This window comes from Dreissena polymorpha, chromosome 2, assembly GCF_020536995.1.
Source record: "Dreissena polymorpha isolate Duluth1 chromosome 2, UMN_Dpol_1.0, whole genome shotgun sequence".
NCBI classification, from domain to species: Eukaryota; Metazoa; Mollusca; class Bivalvia; order Myida; family Dreissenidae; genus Dreissena; species Dreissena polymorpha.
Genome location: NC_068356.1, coordinates 44,013,170 through 44,034,193, shown reverse-complemented (window position 1 = coordinate 44,034,193; position 21,024 = coordinate 44,013,170). Strand labels below are relative to the sequence as shown.

General features: G+C 36.7%; 2 protein-coding genes across 4 annotated transcripts in view; both read left to right on the top strand.

Annotated features, from left to right (window-relative positions):
• Nucleotides 1–21,024, top strand: part of LOC127866837 (uncharacterized) — a 219,225-nt gene that overhangs the window by 102,206 nt on the left and 95,995 nt on the right. The gene's annotated exons all lie outside the window — the stretch shown is intronic.
• LOC127866840 (uncharacterized) lies at nt 233–8,294 on the top strand. Its single transcript, XM_052407673.1, has 2 exons — nt 233–2,725; nt 7,506–8,294. The coding sequence occupies exon 1, from the start codon at nt 1,601–1,603 to the stop codon at nt 2,549–2,551; it is 951 nt and encodes a 316-aa protein (XP_052263633.1). The 5' UTR covers nt 233–1,600; the 3' UTR covers nt 2,552–2,725; nt 7,506–8,294.

The window sequence follows — 21,024 nt, the reverse complement described above, 5'->3', positions numbered from 1 at the left end:
GCATAACAGCACAAATCAATACACATCTTAGAATGAACCTTGTTGTTCTATTTTTAGATCAGCAACTTTTAGATCAGCAACTTGATACTCGATTGCCACAGTACTTGTTCTGGTACAGTAATATTTATTCATGCCTTTTGAAATTGCAATGTGATTATTATGTAACAGGCCCCAGCTGGAAAAATGCATCAAAGACCTTTGATGTCTGGCAGGCCTCAGTTGGACACTGCATCAAAGACCTTCGATTGATGGCACCATTGATCAGAGTAGTTATAAGAACCTACGCTCTTATGTTTAGCGCAACGACGCCACGCGCATTTACGCGTTTTACGTCATATTATAGACGTCATAACGGTCATTGATAAAAACATTATTACATTTTGTACAACATTTGTGGACAACATCACAATCGAGAATCGTCTACGTCTTCGCATTGTATTCGTCATCGTATGTGTGAGAAAAAAATCTGTAGAAAGACGCATGTCTCCATGATGTGTTCCACCTGAAGTGAATTTACTTTCAATTCTCGATTGTGAAGTTGTCCACAAGTGTTGTACAAAATTTAATAATGTTTTTATCAATGAGCTTTTTTGAAAAAAGCTAGGACAGCCAGGGGTACCAGTAGATTTCAAGATAACGACAGTAAACTCTTCTGGAAGTTCCGTTTCCGGCTCAGAAGTGAATCTCCGTGTTCAGTCAGCTTCCGGAAGTGACGTACTGGATTTAAAGAAGGTCTGGCCTGTGAAGAGACTCCCAGTGAAAGCCAGATCAGCCGCTACTGCAGAGAGTATACGCCAGTTTCCACACCTAGCCGATAATCACATTCTCCGCTTGATGTCGAGTGATGTAATGCTGCTCATAGGTACTGACACACCGGAAGCGTACATTCCCATAGAAGTCCGCGCGGGAGATGGTCATCAACCGTATGCAGTCCGGGCGCGACTCGGATGGGCAATACGAGGGCCACTTCCAGCAGAAGACAGCCTTAATGACGTCAACATCAACTTTGGACACTTTAGTGACGTCATTTTGCAACAACAACTAGAAAGAATGTGGACCGCAGATTTCAACGATGTAATGCACTGTGATAAACCTTCAATGTCGTTAGAAGATATGAAGGCTATGAAAATAATGGAATCCTCATTTGCGCATGAAGACGGACATTACGTGATGGAACTTCCATGGCGAGATGATGAAGTGTCCATGCCAAACAATATTTCGCTGGCACATATTCGTTTAAAACAATTTAAGAAGAAACTCTCGCGGGAGCCTATACTTCACGAGAAATATACCGCGACTGTTAGCGATTATATCCAAAAAGGCTACGCGAAAGAAATACCGCATGGCGAGACAACAGATCTCACATGGTACTTGCCGCACCATCCGGTCACCAATGACAACAAACCCGGGAAAGTACGTGAAGTATTTGATTGTGCTGCAAAATTCAAGGGCGTGTCACTGAATAGTAAATTGCTTCAAGGTCCTGACTTAACAAATAGTCAAGTGGGCTGATACGTTTCCGACAAGAGAATGTGGTCATAATGGCAGATATAGAAGCTATGTTTCACCAGGTGCGCGTATGTGATGCTCTTCGCTTTCTATGGTGGCCTGGTGGTGGCATGACAAAATCTCCAAAGATCCAAAGACGTACTGCATGCAAGTTCACCTGTTTGGGGCGACGTGGTCGCCGAGCTGCACGGCATATGCGTTAAAACGAACTGCATCAGACAACGCTGAAATGTATGATGAAGAAGTGATATCGACAGTTCACAGAAATTTCTATGTCGATGACTGTTTGAAGTCCGTAGGATCAGAAGAGGCAGCTGTTAAACTTGCTACAGAGTCGCAGTCCCTTATGAAGCGTGGCGACTTCCGGTTGACCAAGTGGCTAAGCAACAGTAGGAAGGTTCTCGATGCTATACCGGAAACGGAACGTGCTCCTTCAGTCGTCAAACTTCAACTCGGGGACTCGCTACCAAAAGATCGTGCTTTGGGCGTTTTATGGAACGTAAATGATGATACGATTAATTTCAAGGTGAAATTAGAGGACAGGCCTGTCACAAGAAGAGGTATGCTTTCTATAGTAAGTTCGATATACGACCCTCTTGGATTGGTTTCTCCGGTCACGTTGCGAGCAAAGGCAATTTTACAGAGCCTATGCAGAGAGAAGATCGGTTGGGATGATGTCGCGCCGCAGATATCCGGAAACGAGTGGCGGCGGTGGCTTTCAAGTCAACAGCATCTGGAAAACGTTGCCGTAAAACGTTGTTTACGGAACAACAACACTGGAAAACTAAAAGATGTGCAACTCCATGTCTTCAATGACGGTTCCGAGTTGGGCTACGGCGCATGCGCATACTTGCGTTTAGTAGATGAAAACGACAGTGTTTCATGTGCCCTTGTCCTCGGTAAAGCACGACTGGCTCCTATTAAGCAGATTTCAATACCACGCCTTGAGCTGTCAGGGGCCGTAACTGCATGTCGGTTGAGCTCGATGATCTCAAGTGAACTTGATTTGAGGATTAATAGGACAGTATACTGGACTGATTAGACAATAGTACTTGGATACATCAGAAATGTGTCCAAACGATTTAAGACATTCGTTGGGAACCGGCTTAGTATCATACATGAAAGAAGTTCAGTACAACAATGGCGCCATGTTGACTCCGGTTCGAATCCCGCTGACATTGCTTCAAGGGGAATTGACGCCAACGATACAGATGGGGTACAGGAATGGTTTAATGTCCCTGCGTTTCGAATAGTTCTAGTTTTACGTGCCTATGGAAATTTTTGAAGGGGGGGGGGCTGTTAAGAGGTTTTCTGACTCTGAATCACGTGTAAAGTTGGTAAAGGTAGGACGGCGTCCGGTTAAGTTTTGCGTTTAGGTCCAATTTTCTCGGAAAGTATCAATGCTATTGCATTCAAACTTGGTACACTTACTATCATGAGGGGACTGGGCAGGCAAAGTTAGATAACTCTGGCGTGCATTTTGACAGAATTATGTGCCCTTTTTATACTTAGAAAATTGAAAATTTTGGTTAAATTTTGTGTTTAGGTCCTTTTTATTCCTTAAGTATCAAAGCTATTGCTTTCATACTTGCAACACTTACTATCATAAGGGGACTGTGCAGGCAAAGTAATGTAACTCTGACTGGCACTTTGACAGAATTATGTGCCCATTTATACTTAGAAAATTGAAAATTTGGTTAAGTTTTGTGTTTAGGTCCACTTTATTCCTACAGTATCAAAGCTATTGCTTTCATGCTTGCAACACTTATTAACTATCATAAGGGGACTGTGCAGGCAAAGTTATGTAACTCTGACTGGCATTTGGACGGAATTATGGGCCCTTTATACTTAGAAAATTGAAAATTTGGTAAAGTTTTGTGTTTTGGTCCACTTTACCCCTAAAGTATCATAGATATTGCTTTCATACTTGGAACACTCGCAAACTATCATAAGGGTACAGTAAAAGGACAAGTTGCATAACTCTGATTGTCATTTTTACGGAATTATGGCCCTTTTTTGACTTAGTAACTTTGAATATATGGTTAAATTTTGTGTTTCGATCCACTTTACTTCTTAAGTATCAAGCCTATTGCTTTCAAACTTCAAATACTTTCATGCTATCATGAGGTTACTGTACCTGGCAAGTTGAATTTTACCTTGACCTTTGAATGACCTTGACTCTCAAGGTCAAATTATTAAATTTTGCTAAAATTGCCATAACTTCTTTATTTATGATAAGATTTGATTGATACTTTGACAAAACTACTCATACCTGACATACCACAATAGACTCCACCCAAACCATCCCCCGTGCCCTCCCCCCTCCACCCCCCCCTCGATTCCCCCCCCCTATTATTTTTAAATCATCTCACAAATGACCACCACACCCTCACACTATACCCCCCCACCCCACCCCCGCCAATTTTTTTTAAACGGTTAAAAAACACAAATATTTATTTTTATTATTTTATGTTTGAAATACCGTCCAACCATCCCACCCAAGAATACCCCCCTCCCCCCCCCCCTCGAATCGCCCCTCTAATTTTTCTTTTTAAGGTCATCTCACAAATGACCACCACACCCTCACACTATACCCCCACCTCACCCCTCAATTTTATTTTTTATTGAAACGGTTAAAAAACACAAATATTTATTTTTATTATTTAATGTTTGAAATACCGTCCAACCATCGCACCCAAGAATCCCCCCCCCCCCCCAACCCACCCCCCCCCCCCCCAGCCCCCGAAAAAAAAAAATTTTTTTTTGCATTTTTCTTTCCGCATTTTTGGAAGATAATGTAATTAATGTCCACACCCCACACTATACAACCCTCTTCACTCCACCCCTCCCTCCTTTGTGATTGGAAATGAGAGTCCCTTCACCTTTAAAAAGAAAATAGATGAGCGGTCTGCACCCGCAAGGCGGTGCTTTTGTTAGTATGTGTTTGAAGATGAATATAGGACTAGAAATACAATGGGTTCCCAGAGAATTAAATTACATTGCCGACAGTATAAGTAAAATGAGCAATACAGACGAATGGAAAATCTCACGAGATTTCTTTGAGTATTTAAATGGTAGCTGGGGTCCGTTTTTGATTGATCGCTTGGCTACCTTTAAAAATGGAAATACTTTAAGATATAATTCAAAATTCTTTGATTTTGAAACAGAAGCTTTACAGCAGAGGTGTCAATTTTCAGGATTATTCCTGAATTCAGGATTTAAGCCCTCCAGGAAAACTTTTGATATTGATATAAATCAGAGGATTGTTTTGGTTATTTTAAGCATTCTTGTCACAAAATGTCACTCTTAAACACAAATTATTGACCTTTAGCATATTGTTTACAAAGGAAACATAATTTAATGAATCATTAAAACTCTGTTGACTCTGGCCCCCAAATTCTAGGATGATTTTCAGGATTTTAGATTTCGGCAAATTGACACCCCTGTTTAAAATTACACAGTTTTGGAGTGCCGAATTGAATTGGTTGATGTCCCTATTTATCTCGAAGGAAAAACAATTTTGCACTTCCAAGAATACAACGCATATGGCGTTTTGGCGGTACAAAGATGGCCTAGTGCAGCATTTTGGCCATTCTTATTTGAGGCTGGTAATGTACAAATGCACTTTGGGAAGGATATTATTGTGTTTGACAAAGGGCAAACTATTTGTATGAGTAATAACCACTCTGTTTCAGTTCAAGACCTTTTTGAAGAAATGTTCTTGCTATTCGAATTTAACTGTACTATATGTCGTTTATATGTGAATTGGTGATATGAATGTTTTGACTGTTTTGCTATACTTATGGTATAGTGGGGATTTTTCACGTGTTTATATTTGTAGAAATGATTCAATGGAAGTTGTTTTTGTATGGCCATTACGAATGTATAGAAACCATGTTAGTGTATGTCCGTTTGCACCTGGTTCTTACGAAGTCGTGTACAGTACACGAGGAATGGAATATTTGGAAAAAAAAAGAAAAGAAAGAAAGCAAAAACAGTTCTTGCAAAAAAGAAAGAAAGGGTTAAAAATAATAATTTTAAAAGTATAATACTTGCAAAAAAAGATAGCAAGGGTAATCTTTATTTCAAATTGGAAAATTCTTGCAAAAAAGAAAGCAAGGGAAACGGTTTTGTAACAGAAAGTCAATTTAAAATGTTGGTGTGTGTGTTTCGTGTCCGTCTGCCTTTGGGGTAGACGCGATTGTGTGTGGCATTTCGTGGGCTCATTGGGTTGTGGGATCGTGTGGTCGTTGTAATTCTGGTCTGGTTGTGTTTGCTGATGATGGATTGAAAAGGGCAAATTCTGGGCCGCTGGTTCGGAGGTGCTTAGTGACTAAAGCGGATGTGTAGAGGCTTTGATTATTTGATTTGAGATTTGAAACGGTGTGTTTGGTGCGTTTTTGGGGGGAGGGGGGTTTGGCGGTTTGGGGACTTTGAATTGAAAGGCTGCGATACAACATTCTTTGAGGATTGTGCTAAAAGTATCATTTTCAATAGTAAATAGGTTCAAATGTGCAAGGGCAAACAGGTATGGACATTTTGTAAAACAAATGCAGTTTTATGCCCTGTCTTCTACTCGAAAAAAAGTGTATCTTGGTAGCAACTATTCTAGATATTGCAATATATGTTTTGGTTAGAAACATAACAAATTGTAAGAAAATGAATAAATACATTTTAGCTTGCTCAAAGCAGATGAGTTACAGTAGACAATGAGATATTTTGCACCACATCTTTCGTGAAATTTGACTTGAACTTAATGTTCACGGGTTGCATTCATTTCGGTCAGGGAAAGCAACTGCTGTTGCAAATAGCGGTGTATCTGATAGTGTTAAAAAAAGCATGGGCAGTGGAAGACAGTTGGCGCTTAGGATCGCTACGCGAGATTCGGATAAAACACAAACAATTGCTTCTTCTCGTTTGGATTTGTAAATATATATGGTACTTGGTGTTGTGTGTTGTTAGTTGTGTGTTGTTTTTTGCCCCGTTCTTTTTCTGTCGATAAAATACCCTGCTTGTCATGACACCTAAACAAATGTGTTTGTTTTTATTCTAAATGGATAGATGATAAATAATTTATGTTTGTCATAAAATTTAATGGAATATAAAACATAAATGTATTTATTATCGTTGTGTGAATGAATAAACTGCCTATACAGGTTTTTGAAGGTGATATATGTCCAATGGTGCGGAAATCAAGATTTCCTCGTGCACAGATTTGTAGGTTTAGTCATTCGACAAGCAAGCAGGGTAGAGCAAAGACTTAATTTAAATCGTTTTATTTATTTATGCTCTGTTTGTGTGTTGATGTTAATATTATGTTTTATGTGTTTCTGTGAGTTTTATGAGAGCAGACGGATGACTGACTTTAGATAGAAAGGAGCATTGGTTCCGGACATTTTACCATGAGATTTACATAGTTTTCTAAAAAGGAATACGTAACGTTTACGATTTAGTAACAGCTGTTTATTTGTAGATTTCTCTAAAATTAGAGGTTTCGTGAGGTGATGAAGGCACCTAGACACCGGTCTTGAGCCATGGGTCCTCATACGTCCCCCTGCCATAAAAAGAAAAATGAAAAATGAGCAGTAGGGTTGCGTATCCCGCTCGCGGTTACACCTGAATCGTTCGTAACCACCGATTAATGTTTGGGGTGTACGTGAAGTCATGTGCACTTCTCTTAATTGATGGTAATGAATAAATCGTGTAAATATCGCAGCTGCTTTTATCAAAACTAATGCTTCACTGTATGTACTTTTCGCAAATAGGCGTAGTGGATGGGCATCGGCGGCGGACGGGCGGTTGTTAGGGGCGTGGCGTCCTTGGTTGGGCTTGTGACTTTGAATTGTGTAGTTAAATTGTGCAATTGTATGATTTTGAGTTTAGGCTTGACGTCTGATGGGTATTAATAATATTCAATTATTCACATGTAATGCATGAGCATGTTTAATGATACGTATAACGACGTGGTCTACAGAATGACTTTAATATCGTTTCAGTTCTTAAATATATGAGAATGATGTCGCAACGTTTACTGACGTCTCGAGACTCTTCAACTGAGCGGTGCCATTGGGGTCAAAATCTGTTGCTCATTGAACACATACGATCGTCAGAAGATTTGTTTCTTGCATTTATGTGTAGAAAGCTCTTGTGGCACTTTGTGACTATATTGCGTCACGGCGTCTAAATTGATAATCTATTGTTTCCCAAAGTTCGTTTTAAGTCGCGTTGTGTAATTTTTTGATTTGACTTAAATGACCCAGATTCGTAGATTATTCATCAGTTTGCATAATAAGGCAACAAGTCTTTTTGTAGCATATAACAACTTTTATTCTTGATTAAATATTGTATTGTAAATGTATTTTATTCTTATTTGTATTGTAATTCTTCTTTAAGAAATTGAGACAAGAAATAATCAGAAAAGAAATAAACAAGATACTCCAACACAAAATATAATCCGTCCAGAAAAACAAATGTCCAAATGTCCGTCTCTCTTGCACTATCCCGTGAAGCCAGAAATTGGGATATTCACTTGTGCTTATTCAAAACCGCTTGGCTTGAATGGCTCGCTGCCTTGGCTCTAATGGCTCGCTGCCTTGGCTCGAATGGCTCGAATAGAGGTCTCAACACGGTCCGTTTTATACAAAAATGGTGACCTTGGTGCTGACCTACTTGTTTTAGGGAGTAAACAGCGTTATCCATCACATTAACATAAACTCATAACCATTAAAAATATAACAATAAACGGGATATAAAAATGTCCATTAATTTTTGGTCGTTAAATTATTTCTTACTATATAGGCTTATTGAACCTGTTTATATAAGCTGTTTTCATAATCAGTTCGTGTATAATAAATATTTTATTGACCGCTAGATATAGTCGAATGTGCGTCATTCCTGTCCTAAATGTATTTCGCTCATGACAATGCATCTCATGTTACTAAAATAGTGATGACCATATAGAAATAGTGTTACATACGCCCCTTTCTAAGAAAAATAATTAAGGGTTTAATTCTTTTTCCAAACCGTCCTCAAAGTCAATGTCAGGGAAATCCTATGCTATGTCGTCACAATGCATATCAAACAACAATACATAAATTTTCATCAACATGAAACACCATATCAAATAATATAACATGAAAATGCAAACCCTACACCAAAGTGTCACTTTAAATAATAAATCTTATACAAACAGACACAAAGTCATTCAATGTATAAGTATGTTATCAGGATATGATTAAGTATAAAGTACTACAATAAACACAAAGTCCTATAACAAACACAATATCCTATAATAAACACAAAGTCCGTTAACAAGTCAAGTCCTACTATAAAACAAAGTCTGACTATGAATGTAAAGGCCTATCATAAATGGAAACACTTTTGTAAGTCACACAAGTTCACTATTAAGTCAAGAGTCTACACGTGCCACAAATGTCACTTGGTTCACTAATCGCCTTCGTTGCACAAGTCGCCCGGTCAAGAATGTCATAACACCCGGCGGCTTAGTGATGAACCATGGTCACCCTGCACGTGTCTCCAGTGTTCCTCGGTTTATGCAAATATACAGACATACAATTTAACATATCATAGTAAAACAAATCCTAAGTTTCGGTCTCCTGAATTTTAGGATACAAAGCAATGTAATTGAGGTTTGTTTTATTCTTTGATGGCCCCACTATATCAGTGGAGTTTTCCTTTACCGGGGCTGAGGCATTTATGCTCGCCATCAAAACCTCGTCAGGACCCATCTCAGTCCTTGACCTTTTGCCAAAGTACCTAAATTTCTTAAAGAATTTCCTGTTACATCTATTTCTACATTTGACCTTAATGATATAGGCTAATACACCTATGATAATCAACGTAACTACACCCGTAGTAATGAATGAAAGCATGTTCAATTTATTTTTCGTGCTATATTGCCTGGCGATTTCTATTTCATTTAACAATGAATCCATGGGAATAAAATCTACAGAAAGGAGTGTTTTGGGTATTTCAATCGTCCCATAATCAATCACTTTTTCATTGAACTCTTTCCATATAGATAATGAAGATATATTAAGTGTTTTCTTCATGATTTGTACAAAATCATCAGTAATGGTAGCGGTAGATCGGTAATCAAATGTGGCTGACAACGTAATTAGATCATTAATTGCCGTACATCCTTGAGGAATAGTAATTATGTCAAACGGTGGGTTAATCGTTGACCAACTCGACTCTAAATTGTTTTCACGTTTGCAAGTGATAGATAACCTCAGTGATTTTGGTGTCACCACAACCCAAACACCATTAGTAATATATTCAGCGTAAGGTAGCTTTACATTGGGTTTAACCAATTCCCTGCAATTTTCAGCTATTAAATCTTGTTTATTCATGAATATATGAACAATACATGTGCTTGATAATTCAATCGGGTAAAGAGGTTTCATTAATTGACAAAATGGTGCCCCAACACAATAATTTATCTCTCCTGTCTCAAGTAATGCGTATCTCGTTTGCTTCGAGTTTATCGCTATACCGGCGTATGGAATGTCATATTTCGCTACGGCCATATTCGACGTTACTTGACCTTTTGTCGCATTTGCCAATGTGAGCGGAATATTAATGATGCTATACATCTGATAATATTCATATTGCTCGTTTAGTGGTATTTTTACTACCATAACCATTTTGTTATTTTCAATAACGCCCGATAACGGAAGATATTTATAGTACTCCAAAATTTCCTTTTCGATGTCAAACGGTAACGTATTCAACGGTGGTAATTCATTCTTGATTTCTAAAAGTAAATCCTTTAACTAATAAGGAGGAATTAAATTTGGTGACAAATGTCCTAAACTTAAGGCAGTAAGTTGATTATCTAAATGTTCAAACATAGGGGTTGCTCGTGACATTAAATCCCTTACTTCTTGAATAAGAAGATCCAAATGAAAATATGTTACCATGAAATTATTAGTTTCAAGTAACCTGGCGTTAACCTCGTCAGTTACGTTACGTAATCTTACTTCAACTTTATTAAGGGTGTTTATTACGTCCTTTAACGAGTTGCGATTTTCTTTTACCGCGTTTTGTGTGAGATTCAGCAGCGTTAAAGACTGTGAACTAACATGCATTAAACGTAATTGTCTCTGATGAAGAGTACTTAAAACAGAACAGATCTGCTGAATATCGCTATCTTAAGCAACACCAAAACTGCTCTTAATATATCTGATCCAAAATCAAATAAAGCTCGTTCCTGACGTATAAACTTGTTTGAATTTACTTTAACATTTTTCTGATTAAATCAATTAAAACTTGTTTGAATTTACTTTAACATCTTTCGGATTAAATCAATTACAACGTCATTTTTATCGGAGTAATGTTTCTTAATCGACCGCGGACTTGCGTATTCGATTACATTAACCTCCATATCGGAGTGATCATTTCTATCACCCGAATTTGACCTTTTCGTGTTCACGCATACGCTCTGACCTACGCTTGGCCAAAGGTATTTCATCTTTACTATCCGATGAATTACTGCGCTATAAACACGTCGCTTAATCAATTTCGCTAAGGGCGTCTCATCATTTTCCGACATACGACCCTCCCTTTTATCATCAATGTGAGAACTCATATAGCTATCACATCGCCTAATTAATTTCGCCTACCTCCGAGTCGTCTCCATAGCTCGGGGTTACGACCTGTATAGACCTACGCTTACCTCTTCTTTCCTTGAGGCGTTCTTGCGGTACATTTCATGTATCTATGTCTACACATTTCAAATTTCTAGCGTGAACCGTTCATTCCGCTATTTTACTACGTTTACAACTCCTACGCATTTTAATTTTCTAGCGTGAACCGTTCATTCCGCTATTTTACTATTTTTATTATTATTTTTTTTTTTTTTACTATTTTTATTATTATTTCATTTATTATTTCTACAACTACTATTATTATTATTATTATTATTATATTTATGTTGTTTTTAAATGTTCGTAACTTACATCCCTATTAGTGGACAGATATCATTTGATCCATATCCCCCGTGACCTTTTCTCGTGTTTACCTTTTTGAAGATATTTTGCTCCTTGAGAGCCCTATTGACACTTTCCGTTAAATTACCCGGATTACTCCTAATCAATTTATTTCTTACAGATTGATCAATCAACCCATCAGTGAATTGGCCTACTAAAATTCGTTGCATGGGATCCCTCTCATCAAGTTCACCCTCACATGCATCCCTAGCTAACATCAACAGGCGTTCCCCATAATTTGCAACATTTTCCCCTGCACGTTGCTTATCGTTCCTTAATAGCTTTAAGGCGTATTGTGGGTCAGTTATATCCCCGTATCGCATTTTCAATTCAGCTTTTAAGTCAATGTACCTAACTTCAGGGTTTGTGGTTAAAAATCGCTTTAAAAATTCACAGACTGGGCCTAAAGCCGTCTGAAAAACTATTTTAATTTTTCTAGCCTCATCGCAATTATGAATCATAAAAAATCTCTCTAGTTCTAATGTCCAATCATGGAATGCCGACGATTTTCCCGAAAATCGTGGTAACTGTGTTAAAGCTGTGTTTGCATATAAAGTGTCCGGCAAGTTAATTGAACTTTCGACCAGTACTTGAAATGGTGTTTGTTGCGATCCAGTGGCCATCTTTATATTATTTTCTTAAAAACCGTAACCTTATTTCTTAAACCTAAAATGTAAAGACTGAACAGCGTAACCTAAAATGTGGGTATTAACCAGCTCAACCTCAAATATGAGTGTTTAACAAGTTTGGCAAGTAGGTCAAAAGAACTGAGACAGAATAAAGGTTCTGACCTGACTCCGGTTCACGTGACAAAATGCCCTTCTCAGCTTCCGGCAAACGTTTCTCAGGAAAGCTCCACCGATAATGTGCGTGACCTGTAATTATTAAACCAATATTTAAATAATAATAAGAATTATTTGTTTAACAATAATTAAATCTATATAATACTATAAATCAAAATGTTCGTCGCTGTTTCCGGTCGTTGTCGTGTAGGTTGTCCGCCGCTCCCGTCGTCAAAGTCGTTGTTGTTGTTGTTGTTGTTGTTACCGCTGAAAGAAAATGTGTTAATGTCGTCTGCTTTCCTAGCGTGTCGATGAATGGTTATTGCTGTCTATCGTGGCGTCCCACTGTATAGCGAAATGTTACACTGCTTCTTGTCGTCTGCTGCTGTCACACGGCTCCAAAAATTGATATGCTGTTGCCTGCAAACTTTTGCAAACTTAAATATCCTGGTCACGGCACCAAAAATGATTATCTTATGTGGCACTTTGTCACTATATTGCGTCACGGCGTCTAAATTGATAATCTATTGTTTCCCAAAGTTCGTTTTAAGTCGCGTTGTGTAATTTTTTGATTTGACTTAAATGTCCCAGATTCGTAGATTATTCATCAGTTTGCATAATAAGGCAACAAGTCTTTTTGTAGCATATAACAACTTTTATTCTTGATTAAATATTGTATTGTAAATGTATTTTATTCTTATTTGTATTGTAATTCTTCTTTAAGAAATTGAGACAAGAAATAATCAGAAAAGAAATAAACAAGATACTCCAACACAAAATATAATCCGTCCAGAAAAACAAATGTCCAAATGTCCGTCTCTCTTGCACTATCCCGTGAAGCCAGAAATTGGGATATTCACTTGTGCTTATTCAAAACCGCTTGGCTTGAATGGCTCGCTGCCTTGGCTCTAATGGCTCGCTGCCTTGGCTCGAATGGCTCGAATAGAGGTCTCAACACGGTCCGTTTTATACAAAAATGGTGACCTTGGTGCTGACCTACTTGTTTTAGGGAGTAAACAGCGTTATCCATCACATTAACATAAACTCATAACCATTAAAAATATAACAATAAACGGGATATAAAAATGTCCATTAATTTTTGGTCGTTAAATTATTTCTTACTATATAGGCTTATTGAACCTGTTTATATAAGCTGTTTTCATAATCAGTTCGTGTATAATAAATATTTTATTGACCGCTAGATATAGTCGAATGTGCGTCATTCCTGTCCTAAATGTATTTCACTCGTGACAATGCATCTCATGTTACTAAAATAGTGATGACCATATAGAAATAGTGTTACACCCTGTCAGATACAAACACCCACTCCGTGCGTGTGTTTCAAGAAATAAAATACCCTGCTTGTCATGACACCTAAACACATGTGTTTGTTTTTATTCTAAATGGTTAGATGATAAATAATTTATGTTTGTCATAAAATGTAATGGAATATAGAACATAATGGAAATTATAAAGCGTACCATATAGAGATCCACCCAGTATTAGATGATTTGTAAAACAAAAGTTTATCCTTAATTCAATTGAATTAATCGGCATTACATGAATCGAGATAGTGCCGGTATTAAGTAGAGCATGTCACAAAAGCGACTATGAATACCCCCGACGCCGCATGTCATTATTAATTATTAATAAAAAGAGTATCCCTAGGAGTGTACAGTTTTGAGGACATCAGTCAATATATAAGCATAAGAAAGCGAAGGACAAGTGTGTGTTGACGGACGGACATACGGGAAGGTAGACAGACATACATATAAGAAGACGCCTATGCTGATTCCAGATTTACACTTTACCTCGTAAAGGGGTTAAAATAATGGTTGTCCTATTTTTAAGGAAACAGTTCATTTGGCACTTTTTGTTATTGTGGTTGCATACAAATTCAAAGGTGGTTTCCTAGCCAAAAACAAAGTACATGTATTACACGTCGGACATACCTTACTATCTTTACATTCACGAAAAATATTGACAATCGTTCATTTCAAACATGGTTTGATTGTATTCTTAGTTTAACAACCACATACACACTTTCTGTTTGGCTTAATGTGCACATTTTATGAGCTATAATCAGGTTGAACGGTTCTTTCTGTTGTAGTTTTAAGACATACTTTTAAAAAATGATTTACTGGACATTTTGACTATTTGATAATCTTTTTCTGAAAATAAAATGTGGTAGTTAGATCATATATTGTTTTCAAAGTATGTGTCTTTAGTATTGTATCGTCTATTTTATGGTATATGGAACGGCATTGTCGATAGAAAACTTATAACTGCAACTGAACAGAGTATGTCTACACAAATACTAAGTTTTAATATTACACCATAATTGTGTGCGTATTTTTAAGATGAAAATTTATCATACCAACGCATTGATATCTGCCTGATATTACGTTGCCTAATATATTTTTTATATCATGGTCACCTGATATATTTTTTTAAATCGTGGTCAACAGGAAGTTCTTAGTCTATATCAGTCATGTGTGGAGGATGGTCATATTACTCGGAATAAACTATAAAGTAATTATTTTTAGTAAAATCGAATCAGATTCAACAAAACAAAAAAATTGATACAAAGATTTAAATTATATATTTTAATCACAAAATGCAACACAAACAGCAACAAACTTTTTTTTACAAATATTAAGCGCGCGTGCTAATGACGTCATCATTAACACGTCAATCGACAAAAGTCATATTCTTTCCCGCTAAAACTGCAGCATACTAGCGATTTTTTCATGGTTTCTTTAAAATCGGGGACGTAGAGGTATGATAAACAGAAACACAAGTTACTGCCTGATATTTTTGTTATATATCAGGCTCGGTACGAATAAAATAGATATAAAATTAGATATAATATTTCTAAGCCTTGCCTGATATATCACAAAAAGATCAGGCAGTAACCTGTTATTCTCTATATATCATTATTACATTTACTAGTACTTAAGTTTAAACCTATTTATTTAAGCTCGATTGCATAGAAAGCCTAAGGCTTATTTGAAACGCTCTTGAGTCCGTTTCCTGTCTAGAACTAGTACTCGGTGTCTATGGTGGAGATCTAAAGAACGCTTCCACAGTGGGGATCGAACCCGTGACCTCCCGATCGCTAGGCGGACACCATATCCACTACGCCACGGCGACCTACATTTAATTTAACTCCGTAATATTTTTTTCGAATCAATAAATGAGTTTAATTGAAACATATGAATCGAAGTGTTAACGTTATTTGTATATTAATCTGATATAAAAGCTATTTAAAATACCTGACTACCTCAAACTTCCTGTTATGTTTGAGTATTATAATTATATAGCGCTTTATTAATACATTGTAAATTAAAAGCAAACATTTTTACATTGGCAATAACATTCTGAATACATAAGTTCTCCTGCCGCGAAATAAGAACCGAGGTCACCTCGTGGTACATGCGAGTGCATAAATTTTATAACACGGATGTACTGTATTCCGTGTATCGAGACTTCGTTTTGATTTGACCGAATGTTCACAGTTTAACGCAAATACTGGGAAAACGCACAAAATAACTAATATGTACGGCGTAAGACGAGATTTCACAAAGTTCATTTCATTATTACATCCTTAAATCCTTTAAAGCACTATAGACTCTTATTCTCCGTTGTTTGAAACAGCGTTTACCATTGCCTGATAGCAAACTCACTGATTTTTAGAATTAGGTAGATAACTCGTTTCATCCATAGTGGTAACGAATTTGTCGCGGCAACCGGGTCTTTGGCTTTGACATTGTCTTGTTTTTTATTATGTCTCGGGCGTGTTCACTATCCTTTGGAACCATCTTATCTTGCCCAGTATTTCAGCACACAGACGCTTCCATTCCGTTTTAAACAATGTACCCGCAATGAAGTAGAAGAGGAAGTTGACGGTAAAGTGGGTGTACAGTATGAACATCAGTACAGATTCCACGAGATCCCTCCGAGCACGTGCCAATGGAGTCGAAACGTCTATGTTAACCTTTACAGCCATAAATAGCGTGTAAGGCAAAGTAGTGCAAATAAAAAACAAACTGACCAACAAAAGCATTTTTGCCAACGGTTTCATCCTCTTTTCGTGGTAATTACTTGTTGGTTCGGTGTTCACGTGTATCTTTCTGAGTCTCCGTTTCTGTGCGAAGATCGCCATTACTATACCTGCATTACTCACCAAAATCGTTATCATAGGCACAACGTTCAGTATCAGCAGTACGAGGATATGCCATTCGTGCCTTCTGAATTGATCGAACGCTAGAGAAACGGGGTTGCACACAGCCGAGCTCTCGTTTGTATAGTTTGTATTATTATATCGCACTGTGTGTTCAGTGAGAAACACGTGATGGATTGGAAAGGCCCCACAGAAGATGAAGATAACTACAGCTATAATAACAGAGTTTCTTGGTGTCAGTTTCGCCTTTGAGAACGCGATCAACGTTGTCATCATAAGTCGCTCTACTGTCATCATTGCCACCAACATAGCTGAGTAGCCGCCAAGTGTGTAATTCATCCAGCTCAACGTATGGCAAAAGAATGGGTACTTCTGCCATAGATCTATATAAAATACCTGTTGAAGCATCATTGCAAATGCCGAAGTCCATAGAAAAAATATGTCCGACAGTGCCAAACAAATCAAATAAACACTTGTTGAATATTTTCTCATCCGTTTCCTCGATGAAACAACGATATTTATCACATTTCCACATGTTCCAACAATTATCTGAATTGCTGGAATGATTGCCCACAACCAGAAATTCACGTAACACTCCGTATATTCGTATGGCGCACACTTCGGATTTAATTTCATTTTTTGTTTACCGTAAGAATTTTCAAAAAGCGTGATCATTATTTAAAAAAAAAAACTTCTAGTGCCGTGTCTGTAGAAACAAGCCTCTGTGTTTATATAAAAATATGCTGACTTGATGGTTTCTAATTAAGTAGGTGTCGTTTGAAAATCATCGATACAGATTAAATAACACACACGCTGCAATCAGAATAAACGAACACCTAGACCTTCTTCGTGACTGATTGTTCACAGATTCTCACAAAATGAAAGGCTTTCCTATTCCTCTGGGATAGAACTTCAATTAAAACGAGTAGGTTGTATCGGAGTATCAATTCCCTATAACAATTATTTCAAATTTTCACGATAAATAAAATGAATATCGACATTCGATAAACATAACGAGTCTTTTCTTCTGGTATTAAAGTATAAAATTACAATGATGAAATAAATGTCAAGTGATATTTACTATCATGAACAGTTGATATAAAGTAACTGCTATAAACGACGAATATTACTAATATCTACCTTTTGGTATTATATTCACTCCATAAATATATCTAAGAAACAAAACTTGTCATATTTTTCGCAAGGTCTTGACAGATTAACAAACCTGAAAGTCTTGTTAATGCATTTGTATTGGTCCACGTGTCTGTACTAATCAATGAACAGAAGTATCATCTTATAAATATTGCATATAATAAATCATGATCAGAACAAAACATGTAAAAAAGCAATTCAGTTCCGCATAGCTTTTGTTTGGGGCTTTAAAATAAATAAATAAACCATGAACACAAATTAACGTGTATAAACCAGTTATAATTGCATAAGCCCAGTGAAGCTTCACATGGTCAAGGAGGCCACAAAAACTATAGCACGGGGTCATGCATGCAAGGCAAACGATTAACATACTCAGTTTGAAAAAGATCTGAAGCACTAGGCAAAGCGCAAAAATACACAGCTTACATAAAACATGAGTAAAACCGCGGTCGCTGCATTTGAATTGTCAATACTTCGTCTTGGGATCGCTTATACATGATATATTGGAAATTTAAACAAATTTATGAATATACCGTTATGTGAATGCTGTAAGTTGATTCAGGAAATGATTACTTACGCAACATATATGAAATGTGTTAATGGCGATGATTGTAATACAATTTGGTAAACGACACTGACTAAAACCTCAAAAAGTTCATCACATACAATAATGAATTGTGATTCATTCGTTTGACTTTATGTTTACAACATGTTGGTTTTCATTACTATGTTCCCATACTCAATCACTTTTTATGGACTCTTAGCCTCAGTATCAATGTATTTATGACTTAACTGATCACCACAAGCTCACGCACGGGAACAATCAATTAATTTATAAGAAGGACATGAATTGTATGACATGAATTGACATCACACAATTTTTTCGTGTTTGCAATAATATTGTGTAAGTGTATGTGTAGAAGAAAACCGGAACGTTTCAGCAATCAAAATATAATATATTACTGTTTGTAATACTGTTAAGTAATCTCTTTTATTCGGCATATACCTGTCGTTCCTTTTCAAACCTTTACGATGAATGCATAATATATATATTACGCATATTCATTAATAAAACAACACGTTTATTACTTTTTTTTCAACTCAATACCATGCATGTTATATATTCATATAATTATTTGCTGCATAGAAAGAAGATTTCGTAAGTAATAATACAAACAGTCATGTGACATTGTTAGCCTTAATATAAATATTGCAACTACATGTAAGTGAGTTAGGATTCTGTAACGTCTCGTCCTCTGCCAGACGCCATTGGAAAACTTTTATATTAGTCTATGTATGTCATATTTCATTATTGGATGTTGACAATTATTCTGTTTCTATGTTGACGTTGTTTTTTTATAAATAAATTCATGATTGTGTATTGTGGATGTCTTCTACCATATAACAATTACATGTATAACAAGTATACAAATATTGTATTTCCATTTTATTAATTTAGTGTCTAAGGACGAGTGGAGTTTTAAACTGTTGACCTAAAGGCCGTTGAAAGTAACTAAATCAGCTTTTTAACCAGGTTTTCCGAAGGAAAAAACTGGTTATTAGATTGGCGAATGCGGGCGGGCTGGCTGGCTGGCTGGCTGGCTGGCGGGCTGGCGGGCGGGCGGAACAAGCTTGTCCGGGCCATAACTTTGTCGTTCATCGTGAGATTTTAAAATCATTTGGCACATTTGTTAACCATCATTAGACGGTGTGTCGCGCGAAAAAATTACGTCAATATCTCCAAGGTCAAGGTCACACTTTGAGTTCAAAGGTAAAAAATAGCCATAAATGAGCTTGTCTGGGCTATAACTATGTCATTCATTATGAGATTTTAAAATCATTTGGCACATTTGTTCACCATCATGGGACGGTGTGTCGCACGAAAGAATCACGTCAATATCTCCAATGTCAAGGTCGCCACGACTAAAAATAGATTTATTTTAAAACAAACTTACAAAGGGGGTTTATTTTGTTTGTTCATTTCAAAAGTTCAGTTTGAGTTGTCTCCCTTTATCAGATTTTTTTTCACAATGAAAACCTGGTTTTGTGACAATTTTGTCCCTTGTTCAACTATAGCCCTCGGCATTGCAATCTCAATTCAACTTAATAGTTTTGGAAAAACCTTTGCCTGTAAAATGGTGTAGTAATTGTGCTTTCATATATTGGTCTGACTTTTCATGAATTATTCCCATACCAAATATCTTTTTACTTGGAACCATTTTGGATATTCAATATCAGTTGTTTGTTTTAATTAATGGGATCAAATAATATTTATATTACACATTAAGTCACAACTTTTGTATACCATCTGTAAAACAACACCAAACACGTAAACTTAGATTTCTACACTTCCAGGTCAGGCAACTGCTGAAACAACTGTTTATTTTTGTCAAGAATAGCCACGCCTAAATAAACAAAGCGAAGTGCCCGTCCAAACCCGTAGAATAATGTACATGATACAAGATCATCTCATATTTGCACACGAAACAATAAGCTTAGAAAAAAAAGAAATGTAACTTACAGGTATACATAAACCTTTGCACTGGTTGGCAGCTATGTTCTTTATTGTAATAAAAACCAACATTATTTAATGTTAAAAAAACACTTCAATAGAATTTGCAATGCCGTCTTTATTAGTGTAATTTAGTTTTTGGCAACACAGCTATGTTTCCCATATTGAGCCCCTTCATAAGCTGCCCATTCTTTTCTGGTGATTTTTTTTCTTTTTTTACTAAAATTGTATAATGAAATATATTAATGAATACAAATCATGCATGTTGAAGATATTGCTGGTAGTTTAAAAATGAACGTTTTGTTGCGCGGTCAGCTGCACATTCAGTCGGTAACAATTGGGGCGCTGCAAATCGAAAAAAAGACAAAAATAAACTCTGAAACTTTGCAGAAAATGCTCTACATCTTAAGCACTCGACGCTGAAAAATACATGCAACATTCTTCCACAAGGCCGTCCGCAAACCGTAATCATTCGTAATCTTGAATCGGTATTAACCTTAAAAAGGCAAACGATGGGTCGACAGCAGGACTCTTGCTGTAAGATTAACTTAGAATGAGTATTCAATTGGTTATAAACGCGAACTTATACTTGATCGTGTAATAATACTTTATCGGTGGATTGTGTGCTACATTCTAATGTCGAATCAACCCTACGTCTTGCTAACTATATGGCGCCCAACAAAACTTCTGAATCTGTTTGTATCAAGAAAATTTAAGTCAAATGTTAAAAAATCTTAAATCGCATGCATATTATTACGTAAGTATTCCATATTTTAAAAAACATACAGCAAAGAACGCATACTTCGTTAACAAACATACAAGATACAAGAAAATTTATTTAACGTCGGACATGATAAACACAAACATAAGCTCATA